Source organism: Cheilinus undulatus, linkage group 1 (genome assembly GCF_018320785.1).
Source record: "Cheilinus undulatus linkage group 1, ASM1832078v1, whole genome shotgun sequence".
Classification (NCBI taxonomy): Eukaryota; Metazoa; Chordata; class Actinopteri; order Labriformes; family Labridae; genus Cheilinus; species Cheilinus undulatus.
In genome coordinates, this window is record NC_054865.1 from 31,314,400 (window position 1) to 31,327,213 (window position 12,814).

Here is a 12,814-nt window from a genome sequence, read left to right on the forward strand (position 1 = left end):
ATAAAGCCAAACGCCTAGCCATGCAGTCTCCATTTTCAAACATTTGTGACCAAAGCTGGTAAAAAGTCCTGCAAGTCGTCCAAGTACATTTTTGAGTTTTTTACATATTATGAAAGCGTAGATTCCAAGCTTTCAAATGGTGTATCACACACTTTAATCTGAGCATATTTTACAAAGATATGCTCATTTGAATGTTAACTTCTAGTTCCTGTTTGTTCTGAGAAAAACAGGCTCAAAGTTTCATGACTTCTCCTACCTTCAGGCAGGCTGGGAGATGGGCGTGAACAATAGGGCCACATTTACATAAAGTCCATCCAAACCAAGCTTCTGAATCAGACTGGTGACGCTCATCAAAATATTCCTAAAGCATCTCCACCGTCATCAAACTTGCCCTGTCGAGTGATCTTGAAGTTGTCCGAAGTCTGTTGATAATTCTTGCTGCTTCTTCATCATCTCTTCTACTTTTCTTCGCTGCAGGTTGCATCTTGAGGCTTGTTGTTAAAGGTGATAACTAGAAACAGCTGTATACGTGCCGAGGGGGGTGGCGTTTGAGCCATGCGGTGTTTGTTATTGTCCATCTCAATGGGCGAAACTGGGAACAATGGCAGACTGAGTAGCCAATTATCACCCCGCAGTTTTGCTTTCCCCTCCCCTCAATATCCTTGCATAGGATAGGGCATTTTAAAACACAAAATTAACACTTTTAAATATCACATTTGTGTTACTTTTTTCATTGAATGAGTAGTTTAAATGTCGGACTTGCATAAAATGAGAAAAAAAAAACAGAAAATGATCATTTTGAAGAAAACGACTTTGTATCCATTTTTCTCAACCACCGGAATGCCGACTTGCAGGAACTTTATCTGGCTTCGGTCACATTTGTGGTACAAAATGGGTCGTTCTGAAGAGCTCAGTGACTTCAAGTGTGATACTGTGATGGATGTTCTTTTTGTGAAATTTTATCCCTGCTGGATATTCCACAGCTGTAAGTGGTATTATTAGAAAGTGGAAGCATTTAGGAACAACAGCAACTCAGCGATGAGACCACATAAAATCACACAGAGGGGTCAACGACTGCTAAGGTGCACGTTGTGGGAAAGTCACCAACGCTTTGGCCACTGGCATTAATGTAAGCACAAAAACTGTTCAATAGGAGCTTCATGGAATGGGTTTCCATGGTTGAGCAGCTGCATGGAAGCCTCACATCACAAGGTCTGATGCCAAGCATCAGATGTAGTGGTGTGTGCACTGTGGAGTGGTAGAAACATGTTCTGTGGAGTAACATATCATGCTTCATGCAGTCAGATGGTCGAGTCTTGGTTTGACGGATGCTGGGAGAACATTATCTGCCTGACTGGATTGTGCCAGCTGTAATGTTTGGAGGAGGAGGGATACTGGTATGAGGCTACTTTTCAGGATTTGGGCCTCTTATCTCCAGTGAAGGGCAATCTTAATGCTTCAGCATACCAACACATTTGGACAATGCTATACTTCCAACTTTGTGGCAACAGTTTGGAGAAGGCCCTTTTCTAGTCCAGCATGGCTGTGCCCCAGTGCACAAATCAAGGACTATAAATACATGGTTTGCTGAGTTCAATGTAGAAGAACTTGACTGGCCCATATAAAGCCCTGACCTCAAACCTTTCAAGCACCTTTTGGATGAACTGGAACAGAGACTGCAGGCCAGACCTTCTCGTCCAACATAACTGGCTGACCCCATCAATGCTCCACAGGATGAATGGGCACAAATTCCCACTGAAACAATCCAAACTCCAGTGGAAAATGTTATAGTTGCAAAAGGGGGGAGGGGGGACTCCATATGAAAGTTCACATATTTGAATACAATGTCATTACAGTCCACATTCACACAGTGATGGTAGACTAGGTCATGGGCAGAGGCCATCAGTATGAACTAATCCCAGTCATACCAATCCATACATACACATTCGCATGACACTGATATCATATTAGGGTTAAGTGTCTTGCCCAAGGACTCAACAACATATGATTGTAGGATCTGGGAATCAAACCCACAACCCTCTTAAATGATCATATTCACAGATGGGATTTTATTGTGAGAATAATGCACACTTTGATCCTTTTTACATTTAAAATATAGCATTTTTCTAATGACAGCATAGTTGTCATAGGCCTCAGGCATTTTTTCAAACCACCAGTGCAACCAAACATTCTCTTCAAAGTCTTTGTATATCCATCTTCCCAATATCCATCTTGATTTTTCAAGGTCACTTAACCATCATGGAAAGAGTCGGATTCATAACAGCTAATGACCAGATTTAAATCCCTTCCTGACTTCACTTAGCCACCCACTGTTCACCCTGCAGCCCCCTACAAAATCCAGGCCACCACACAGATAAGGAGGCTCCACTCACCCATGTTGGTACAGCTGCCTCTTCTCCAGCCTCAAACCAGCAGCAGCAACAGCTGGAGAGACTGAGGCTTTGTCTGGCTCAGTAGGCCAGAAGTGGTGGGAAACTGATATTTGTCTGTCTGCAGTGTCCAGCAACAGGGTCACGACAGTGCATCATTGGCTACCACTGGATCATGACACTATAATAGACCAACCATGTTACGCTCTCATGCGTTGCATTAGGCCTCGTGTTGGATTGTCAAGGTAAAAAGTTGGTTATAGTTTGTTTCCAAGAGGATATGACACTATGTGAATTGAATAAGGGTTCGGCTCCTCTGGGAGTACAAATCTGGGAAAGTGGAGGAGATGAATGGAGAGGATGCTCTGGGAAAGGGTTAGCAGCAGTCGTAGCAGAAGTCAACGTAGCTAGATAATGTAACTATGTAGCTTACTTGGCTGCTTTATGATCTTAACTTTTGCTATGTAGCTACATAAGCTACATTAGCTATATATCTCCATAAGCTACATAGCTAAGCTAGCTACATAGTTCCATTATCTAAAGCTAAGTGAGTTTTAGCTAACGTAGCTAAAGCCAACTTAGTTATGCAGTTAAAATAGCTACATAGCTTACATAGCTGCTTTATGAACTTAACTTTAGCTCCATTAGCTGCGTAGCTCCGTTGTCTTCGTGGCTTACACAGCTATTGGAGCTATGTAAGCTATGCTGACTGTGTTGGGATGTTTTCATGGAGGAAAAACTTTTTCTTGTAACCAGACTGTTTTCTAAGCTTTATAAATCTCTTGTAATCAGGTTTTGCAGGTCAGGTTTTTCACTTTTGATTTTTGGTATCGTAATCATTACCTTAACCCTGAATGGAGGTTTAATACAATTTTGTTCCAAAAGTTTAAGCATGTATTTCTGTTCTGAGATATACAAACACGTAGATGAATGGTCTGTGAGAGTGCCCGTCAGAAATGAAGAGGTTGCAGCCAGACTGTCATGAACACCGACAGGGGTGCACAAGTCACATCAGGCTTATGTGATTGATTGTCTTTTTTAGGAGCCCCTGAAAATCATGCATTTAATAAAGCCTTGCAATAAAAAATAATGCTAATGGTTCTAGATTTCAGTTTGCAATATTTAGTCTTTGAAGTGCCTATTTTTATGGCTATTAAAAAAATAGGGATAGACTGTGTTGATAAGAATCAGTGTTAAGTACAAGATGTATACACACCATAGTTTGAAAGAATGCTAATGTGCTCTGAAAGTCAAGAGGCAGGTGAAATATGTAGAAAACTTAAGGGTGATAATAAATACAAAAGCAGAGAAAAACCTAATTGGCCGAGGAAAAAATGTTTGCAAAAGGACAATATCAGTAAAACCCAAAGAAAGGCTTTGAGTGTGATTGTGCAGGAGTAATACTGTAGGACGTTTGCTATAATAATGAAAGCTAGACTGCTTTATTATTCGTTTGATTCATTTTTTAAGTTTGTCTACTCTCACAGTAAATAATATCAAATATTATGACTGTTTTCATCAAAAGGATTCAAATGCCATAATAAAGAAGTGCACTAGCAGCTTTGTGGACACTGCAGCTATCACTGCCAATATGATCATTATCAACATCCTCAAAACACAATCATCACTGAATAGAGGAAAATCTCTTCAGCTACCAGCTTGTAGTGTCCCTCTCCCTCTCTCTCTCTCTCTCTCTCTCTCTCTCCCTCTCTCCTGCTGTCACCTCTCACAGAGCCTGGCAGCATCAAGCCAGCTTGCATTATAATTTGGCCCTGAAGTTACTTATTTCATTATCGATCATCCGTAATGCTGAATCAATGTTCATCTTGTTACGTGGGCCATACCCGTGTAATACAGTGATAGTGGGGCCCAGAGTTACTCATTCCCTTTACAAAGTGACTTTACCGTAAAATCAATGCCTTGTGTTACTGATACAGGGGGAAACTGCAGCAGATGGAGGGAGAGTGAGTGGGCAGAAAGGGAACAAAAAAACACACACAACTCACCTTCAATGCACAATTGTTGAAGGCACTTACGGCAAATCTGTACAGTGTGAGCACCGGGTATTTTACAGCCATGACGCCTAACTTGTGATAAAAAAAATATCATGAATGTGGTAACATAATGTCCTTCAGATTATAGTAACTGATTTTGGTGTGGTTTATGGTTTGTCTATGTTGTTGAGACTGGTCAAATAAAGCTTTAACATTGAGGGCATTTTAATATATTCTACAATGGCCTGGACTGTTGTACAATAACAATGCCTTCTGACTCAGCAAAAATTTACTAGGTGGGGAGATAAATCCACTATAACCCAGATTTATAATTAATTAAAAAAGGGTTACAAAATATTTACAATACAGAGAGTATCAAGAATGTGACAGTTGTCCACCATCATAACGTCGTCAGTCTTCCAGTGAAAATGAAGTTATTTCTCATTTACTTGTTTTAAAGCACTTTTTAACATTTATTTTGGGGCTTGAATTTAATAAAGAGCTATTTCAATAACATCACTGTGGAGTATAATTAGTAAAAAAAAAAACATCTTTAGACTATATTAGATTGTATAATGGTGATGGTGTAGTCATGTCTTTACAGGTATTTTTGAGTGAAGGCCTCTCAATATGTAAAATAAACATGATACAAACTTGAAATATATATATCAGTCTCCCTGCAGAGTTATCAACACTCCATGTGGGCTTGAAGTCTGTTTTATCTTAGCTATTATAAAACTGCATATTGCACAAGAGTTATACTGTGCAGACTGCTTGGTAAGAGCACTGTCAAAGGCCTGAATCTAAAATGAATCTCTCACTCACTGCATGTGCTCAGCCCTAAATGACTGACTGTCTAAATTCAGAAGTAGCCGACAACCTGAAGTTAACAAGTTAATGTAAAACATTTGCAAGGTAGTGCTTTAATTCACGCTTTGATCCGCTGTCATAACCCCGTTTAATAAGTTGCAGTCCATTGACTATTAATTTGTTTCCAAATGGTGTGAGCAGGAGGAACGCTTCTGAAATGCTTTACTTTGCCACTAATGCAAATCAAAGTTAGACTATCTATTTAATATGCATGATTGGTTGGTGTAATGTAATTAAAATTATACCATTTAAATTATCCCAACAGTGAAAAAATTAAACTTTAAATGTATTTTCAAAGTACACTTGCTTCTGCTGCTAAGAACAATTAATTTCAGAAAGTAATTCATTTATTGGATTAAGCCTCACTGTTCTTTAAACACTGTGAGATTTATTGGACCTTTATTTCACCCTAATGGGACATGAGTTTGGAAAGGCATATTTGAAGAGTGAATGTGTTTCACTGTTGGTTTTTTTTTTTAGGTTGCCCACAAATTTAAGTTTGAACCCGCAGAGACATTTCTGATTACTTTTCCCCCTTCAGTGAAGAAAAGCGCTCTGTAATAAATATAATACATGATAATAAATTAACTTTTCCTCATAGGTTCTGTCATTTCACTATTCTGGTTGATTTTTAATATATCATATGTTGAATATTTGGCTTCAACTGACAGGTAGCTTTTTCTATCACACTGAAAAAGCTGTAAATCACTGCACTGCACTATTTATTCTCAAAAACAACAACCCCTGCAAGAAACTGCTTTTTGGTGATTGTCCTCGTGACTACTTAAAAAAATAAGAGCTGATTTGTCAACCAAGTCAAATCTTTAAAGTCTCCCTCTGTGAATCCTCTCATCCTCACATACTTCAAATTCGCACAACAAGCATCCAGGGGTCATAATTGCGTTTTTCTTCTCAAATCTTCATCTGTCTCTGTAATTAAACGATGTTGATCAGTGAGGGCTCCCTTAAAATTGATTCCACGTGTGATAAGAGACGTGTTAGTTTCTCTTTTTTTCTGTCAACGGGGCGTTATGGAAAAGATCCAAATGTGTAATTTGAAGTGCCTCCGTTTGAAGCCTTTGATCTCGCGTGTTTTGCACAGCCTCGGTTCATCATTTGCGACGTGTCGCTGGTGCCCTGTGTATTGCATAAGGAACTACTGTTGAGCGATAGGCCGTGTATGTTTGCTTATGAGAATGTGAAATTGTGTCATCTGCATAATTACCGGCAAAGAGCTCTCGACTAAACAGCCCTCAAGTCACTCGTGTGTGATTGCCCTCTTTTTGCAGCACCTACAAATTAGAGCACGCGCGCCCTGCATCCAGTCACTAGAATTTCAAAACAAACAAAACAAAAATAAGTTAAAGAAAAGTGATTTTAGTTGTGTTTAGTTGATCTGAGTAATAATTTTATTATTATGCCAGTGCGATTATTTCGCTCTGACCTCCACTTCAGTTTGTTGTGTTCACAGTGGCCTTTTCCTGCGTGTTTGTGTGATTGTCTGTGGAGTGTGCGTGTGTATACGGAAGTCAAGCAGAGGTGAGTTTACTGTTTACTGAGACTCTTTGGGAGAGAGCTGAGGGGAGCGCCGTCTTAATGTTTTTATGGCCACGCCAGTTTCCCGGGTCGGTGTGAAAGTGTTAAGTTAGTGCGTGGCGCGTTTGATTGGAGGCAATAAATCAGATGCAGACCTCTGCGTGAGTGGAGTGAGGAGGGGTGGTGGGGGTGTCCCAGCTACAGAGGCCCCGGAGATGAGACACGTGTCCATCCAGACTCGGAGCGCTGCTTAGCGGACACCAGGCAGGCAAACACCCCGCTAGACTCTGACTTCTAACGGCCTGGCCACGTTGTCCCCCCCACCTCTCTCTCCTTCACACTCTCCACCTCTTTTTCTTCTCTCTTGTCTTTCTCCATTGTGAGTTTTTTTTCTCTAAACTCTGCTGTGTATCTTCCAGTCAAACACCATCCACTTATCTTAAACCACCCCTCACTTCACTGTCTGGACTCCCTCAATTTGCACGTCGATCTTGTGAACGCGCATGTGCGCGCGCATGAAAGTGTGAGCGTGCTATTGACTGCTATGTAGTGATTACCATTCCGGTCGGATGGCACCAGCAAGCCGCTGTAATTAATAACCCCATAATCCGGGTTGGGGTGGATGTCGACGCAGAACACACACACACATCTCCACACACACAGATCCAGGACAGAGTTTTACAGAAACAAGGCGTCTCCGTATGGGTAGCTCCATATGAGAAATTATAGCTGCTATTATCCCTCCCAGACAATGATAACTATCTGCTTCCAAAGAAGATTAAAGGTTTATACAAGTTCGGAATTCTTGGAAACGCAGATCGCATTATCAAAAACTAAACTGAGATTGATGAGATTTCATCCTGCTGTCAATAACACATTCAAGATTAGACCAAATTAAGTGCGTGTCATCATAATTCTACCTCTAAGGTTGTTTTGCAAACGATTAATAAAACAGATGCTGGAACACACTGGGGGTTGAGATGCGATTATTACTGTCCCGTACACACTTTGATATTGGTTCCTGGAATTTCAATTCTGGCTCACTTGTTTGGTTTTAATCTGTATTATTTACAAGAAACATCAGGTTGTGTCAATCACATTTATCAAATTGATTTCTTAAAGTGCGGTACATCCGGATGATCGCTTTGTTTTTAGTGGATTAAGAACCTTTATTTAAAAGCACTCGTGTATTTGTTGACTTAAGCTTCTCCTGGAAGGATCTGTTTATTTATGCAATATTAGGCTTAGATTTTTAATGTTGCTTTATTTAATATTTTCATAATATATTTATAATTTTGGAATTTTAATTTAAAAAAACTGATGCTTCAAAAATTATGTGATTAATTTGATGTGTTGCTGATGAACATTCTTCCAGCCCATTCCACTTTAAATGTTTATTACCTGGGTGTTTTAGTCTTCATTAACAGTATAATGCGCCCATCATCGGCTCTCTCTTTGATGCCAAAGTGGCTCCATGCGACCCTTTTGATGTCTTCAATTAATGACTGAAATCAGTCCGATTCTCCCTTGAACTCAAGAGTCTAAAGACACTTCAGAGCCGGTGTGAGAAAACACAGCTTTCAGCCAGGCATGACGCGGGAACTAAAAAGGTGTGCGGAGCCTGTGATCACAGGTCATTACAAAGCCCGACCACCGGCAGAAGTTAAAAACACACTTTTAATTATTGTTGACGGCTTTTCTTTGTGACGTATGGTTTTATCATAGATATGAAATTTCCAAAGTTATTTATAGCTTTACTTTAAAAATAAGAATTAAAACTGTGCTCTTAAACTTCGTCAATATTTCTTGATTTAAATATTTTTACATGCATCGTCTTGTAGTTTAAAGTCTGTCTCTTCAAAGAAAACTTTCTTCTGTATTTTTTTCTATTTGCGTGTTAAAAGGAAACTGCAGACAAAAAAAAGAAGTTAATCAGTCACTGACACTGAAATGCTGACTGTTGTGCAAATGGCCAAAAATGTGAATTAACACAAAAGAATGCGCGAGGACAGACGCGAACAAATAATAAATGGAATACATTGGCGAGCCATAAAATGAGATTTGAAATCCCATTCAAATAAGAGCTCGCGACGTCAGGGCACTTATCCGAGAGAGAGAGAGCGCGAGAGAGAGAGGGAGAGGGAGTGTGAGAGAGAGAGAGAGGCTGTTTGGTGTGTGGTGTATGAGAGGGGTGAGATTTGAGAAATAGGAGGGGCTTCTAAACGACTAGAAATGTCAATCTGAGCAAGGGAGTCCCAATAATCTAAAGCAATCTGTAAGGACCTGACCTTAGTCCATCCAGATCAATAGGGAAGTGAGGGTGGAAAGAAGAAGACAGAGGGAGAAATAAGGGGCGCAACCGGATCGTTTACACTGGCTGTTCCCGAGGAAATATAGACTTCCCTTGCTTGCACCTTTTGTTGCTCACATGCTCACACTGTAAAAGTGGATATCGAGGCAATTTCCTTGCTTTGTGTGATCGCAGCAGACTGTTTTCCCCCCTTTTCCTACCACCATGTCTTTCCCTCAGCTGGGATATCAGTACATCCGACCGATATACCCGCCGGAGCGCCAGGGGATCGCCAGCAATGCCCGGTCTGGGACGGAGCTCAGTCCGTCCGGCGCGCTCTCCAACGTCCTCTCCACCATGTATGGATCTCCTTTCGCCGCAGCAGCGCAGGGCTATGGAGCGTTTCTGCCCTACTCCAACGATATATCCATTTTCAATCAATTGGTAAGTCACTTTGCACACTCTTAACTCGTCTATGAGTTTTACGCAGCGCTCTGGAATAAAATAAAGTCCCACGGGCCTTTAGTGGCACTTTTTTTCAGTTTAAACTTTCAGAGCGCTGCGGTGAACTTCGCCTAAGTGAAATTCAGTTAAAAGTTCCTAAAAAGTGACACATTAACAAGTTCTGCTTACGGCATAATGTTGCCTCATAATTTCTTGAAAGTTATAAAGTTGATATCACGATGCAGTGTGCTGTGGGAGGCGCACGTGTAAAGGTAAAGTTAAAAAAAAGTAAAGTCCTCAAAAGTTTCGTTTTACATAACCTTGGTTAAAAAATATTTATTTTTTTTTCGTTCCCTTGTGATACTTTGCTTTGAAAATCCAAAATTCAGACGTGGCTAAAAATACAGAATATATTTTGTTTGTTTACATTTAATAATTGCTCTATTCTTATTTTATTAGTTTTGATCCACTTTATGATCAGAGTGGAACTATTCTAGACATTCTGATCAATTCAGGGCAAAGTATCCTGCTGCACTGATATTTTAAGTCTAATAAATCTTTCTCTTTCTTTGTCTTTCAGGGTGCGCAGTATGAGCTAAAAGACAGTCCCGGGGTACAGCACCCAGGCTTCGCCCACCATCACCCTGCTTTTTATCCATATGGCCAGTATCAGTTCGGTGACCCCTCCAGACCCAAAAACGCCACCCGGGAGAGCACCAGCACCCTGAAGGCCTGGCTCAGCGAGCACCGCAAGAACCCTTATCCCACCAAGGGCGAGAAGATCATGTTGGCCATCATCACCAAAATGACCCTCACACAGGTGTCCACCTGGTTCGCCAACGCCAGGAGGAGGCTAAAGAAGGAGAACAAGATGACCTGGACCCCCCGGAACCGGACCGACGAAGAGGGGAATGTTTACACGAGCGATCACGAGGGGGAGGAGGGTGACAAGAGAGAGGACGAGGAGGAGATCGACCTGGAGAACATCGACACGGAGAATATTGAGAACAAGGACGACTTAGACGACCAGGACGATCTGCATTCAGATCTTAAACTCGACGGAAGGAGTGACTCTGAGATTTCTGATGGCTATGAGGATTTACAAGGGCCCGACCAGAGGTTTCTAAAGGCGGTGGGGAAGGAGGGAAAGGACGTGGAGAGAGGAGGAGAGCACTTCCACAGTCACCAACCCCACCATCATCACCTTCATCACTCGTCTCTGGACACTAAAGCGCCCCAAGCGAACGGGGAGCCCCTCAAACTGAATCAGGTGTCCGTGAACTCACCCCCCTCAGAAAACAACCCTGCCCCGGCCCAGAAGCCAAAGATCTGGTCTTTGGCAGAGACAGCCACGGCCCCTGACAATCCGCGGAAATCACCACAAATGAACGGCAGCAACTCAGCAGGGCCGGCGGCACAGACCATAATCGGCCCTCACAGACTCATCTCTTCTTGTCCTGTTGGGAAAATCCAGAACTGGACGAACCGAGCCTTCTCGGCACACCAGCTGGCTTTACTGAACTCCAACCACTATCTGGGACTGGCAAACCAGGCCTCTGCAGCCGGCCTGGCCCTCTACAGCAGGCAAACGGAGGACAAGAGTCATAGTTCAGAGACTGCAGTCACAGGTACATGCCCACGACACTGAGACGCGCAAAACAACTACAAAGACATTCTAGCTCATCAACCGCCATTCATTTCGCGTATTTCTAGACCTCTTTTTGCCTTCTTTTGCCTGTTAAAAACATGGGTTTGCTCCCTTTTTTAGGCCACACACGATCAGTGTTACAATAATAGAGCTTGAGATGTGTGTCTGTGTGTGTGCGCGTGAGTGTGCGTGTGGGAAAGTGCGTAGGGGATGATGAAAACCTCATCAGACGGCATTTAAGAATTAAAAAAAAGTCTTACGTTGAATTGGGTGAAAACTGTTCTTAATATTTTTTTTCCCTTTATTTCTTATATGATATTAAGATCCACGTGCGATCAACTGTTTACAAAAATCCCTTATATCAACAAATTCTCAACACTAACGCAAGGATGGGCTTTGATGATAATTTAAGGATCATTTTCTGTTTTCATCTCCATCGCCACACTTCTTTCAGAGAAAGATCTAGTGCCTTTGGATGCAGAGACAAAGTTGTTAAAAACAGCTTTCCACCCACTTCAAAGATAGTGAGGCTGTCAATTAATGACATGTGGGAATTTTCCTTTTTGATGCCATATCACAATTTTCTGTTTCCAAACGCCACATTTACCCAAATTAGCTTTTATTGTCAGATTTGTTTTATCCCTGTGTGCGCGCGCTTGTGTTTTTCTCCCCGTCAAGGCCTATGTTACACTTTACTTGTTTGGTCATGCAAATGAGCTCAATGCAAATTCACTACAGGCTCGGTTTTTTGAAAGGCAATTGTCACTTTTATATCACTTTGTGTTTTAGCTCTTCACCAGGCTATTATTAGTGTTTTTTGTTTTATTTTGTAAGATCATTTTCTTCCTTTTTACCCCTGATTATTTCAGGCCCAAGAACCATCTAGACGCAAAATAACCTCTCACCCATCCTCCTTCCCCCCTTTTTATTTTTAATTTGAATATGGAATGTAAAATAAAAATAATACATCTCTGTATACTTACATTGTAAGCATGTCCTGTGTAAAACTGCTAATGTAATAATGTATGAACCTGTAGTCTGTGAGTTTTCCTTTTCTTTTTGTAAGTTCTGTGAGGATTTGATGTTCAAATGTTTTTTTTGTATATAAAGTTAAGAATATGTACATACTTGTGAACCAAATTGTACAAGAAAGTCTATATTTTGGCTAATAAATGAACTGCTGCAACTTTAAGAAATGGTTGCTTTTGTGGCCGAGGTGTTTTGACAGCTGCTTCTGATGGTGGCTCGCATTGTGCATTGCTGCTTGAGTTGCAGTGCTTTGGTGCCTGTGTGTGTATGAAAGAGTGTGTGTGAAGTGGTGGACAGCCTGAGGCACAGACTTCATCCTCCGTGGCCGTGATAAGTAAATATTCGAGAGGGATTTATCACACTTTTGTAGTGGAGGGACTTAAGGCTAATTAGCCAGTACTGCGGCATACATTTGGATATTAATGTTGTGGGATTACGCGCATATAGAGGCGCTCTGCTCGTATAATTTTCACTCATTTTCATCTGAAATCGTACACTCCAGAAAGAGACTTCAGATAATAAATGTCTGTGAGATTATCGTGGGTAAAAAGTGCTTTAGCTGACCTTAAAGATGGATTTTGGCTTTGCTGTGAAACTCCCAGATCTCATCATG

General features: G+C 41.3%; 1 protein-coding gene across 1 annotated transcript; it reads left to right on the top strand.

Moving 5' to 3' along the window:
- The first annotated feature begins 9,071 nt into the window (after positions 1–9,071).
- Positions 9,072–12,349, top strand: irx3a (iroquois homeobox 3a). Its single transcript, XM_041804737.1, has 2 exons — positions 9,072–9,524; positions 10,105–12,349. Exons 1-2 carry the CDS (start codon positions 9,306–9,308, stop codon positions 11,170–11,172), a joined length of 1,287 nt encoding a protein of 428 aa, XP_041660671.1. The 5' UTR covers positions 9,072–9,305; the 3' UTR covers positions 11,173–12,349.
- Positions 12,350–12,814: the final 465 nt, after the last annotated feature.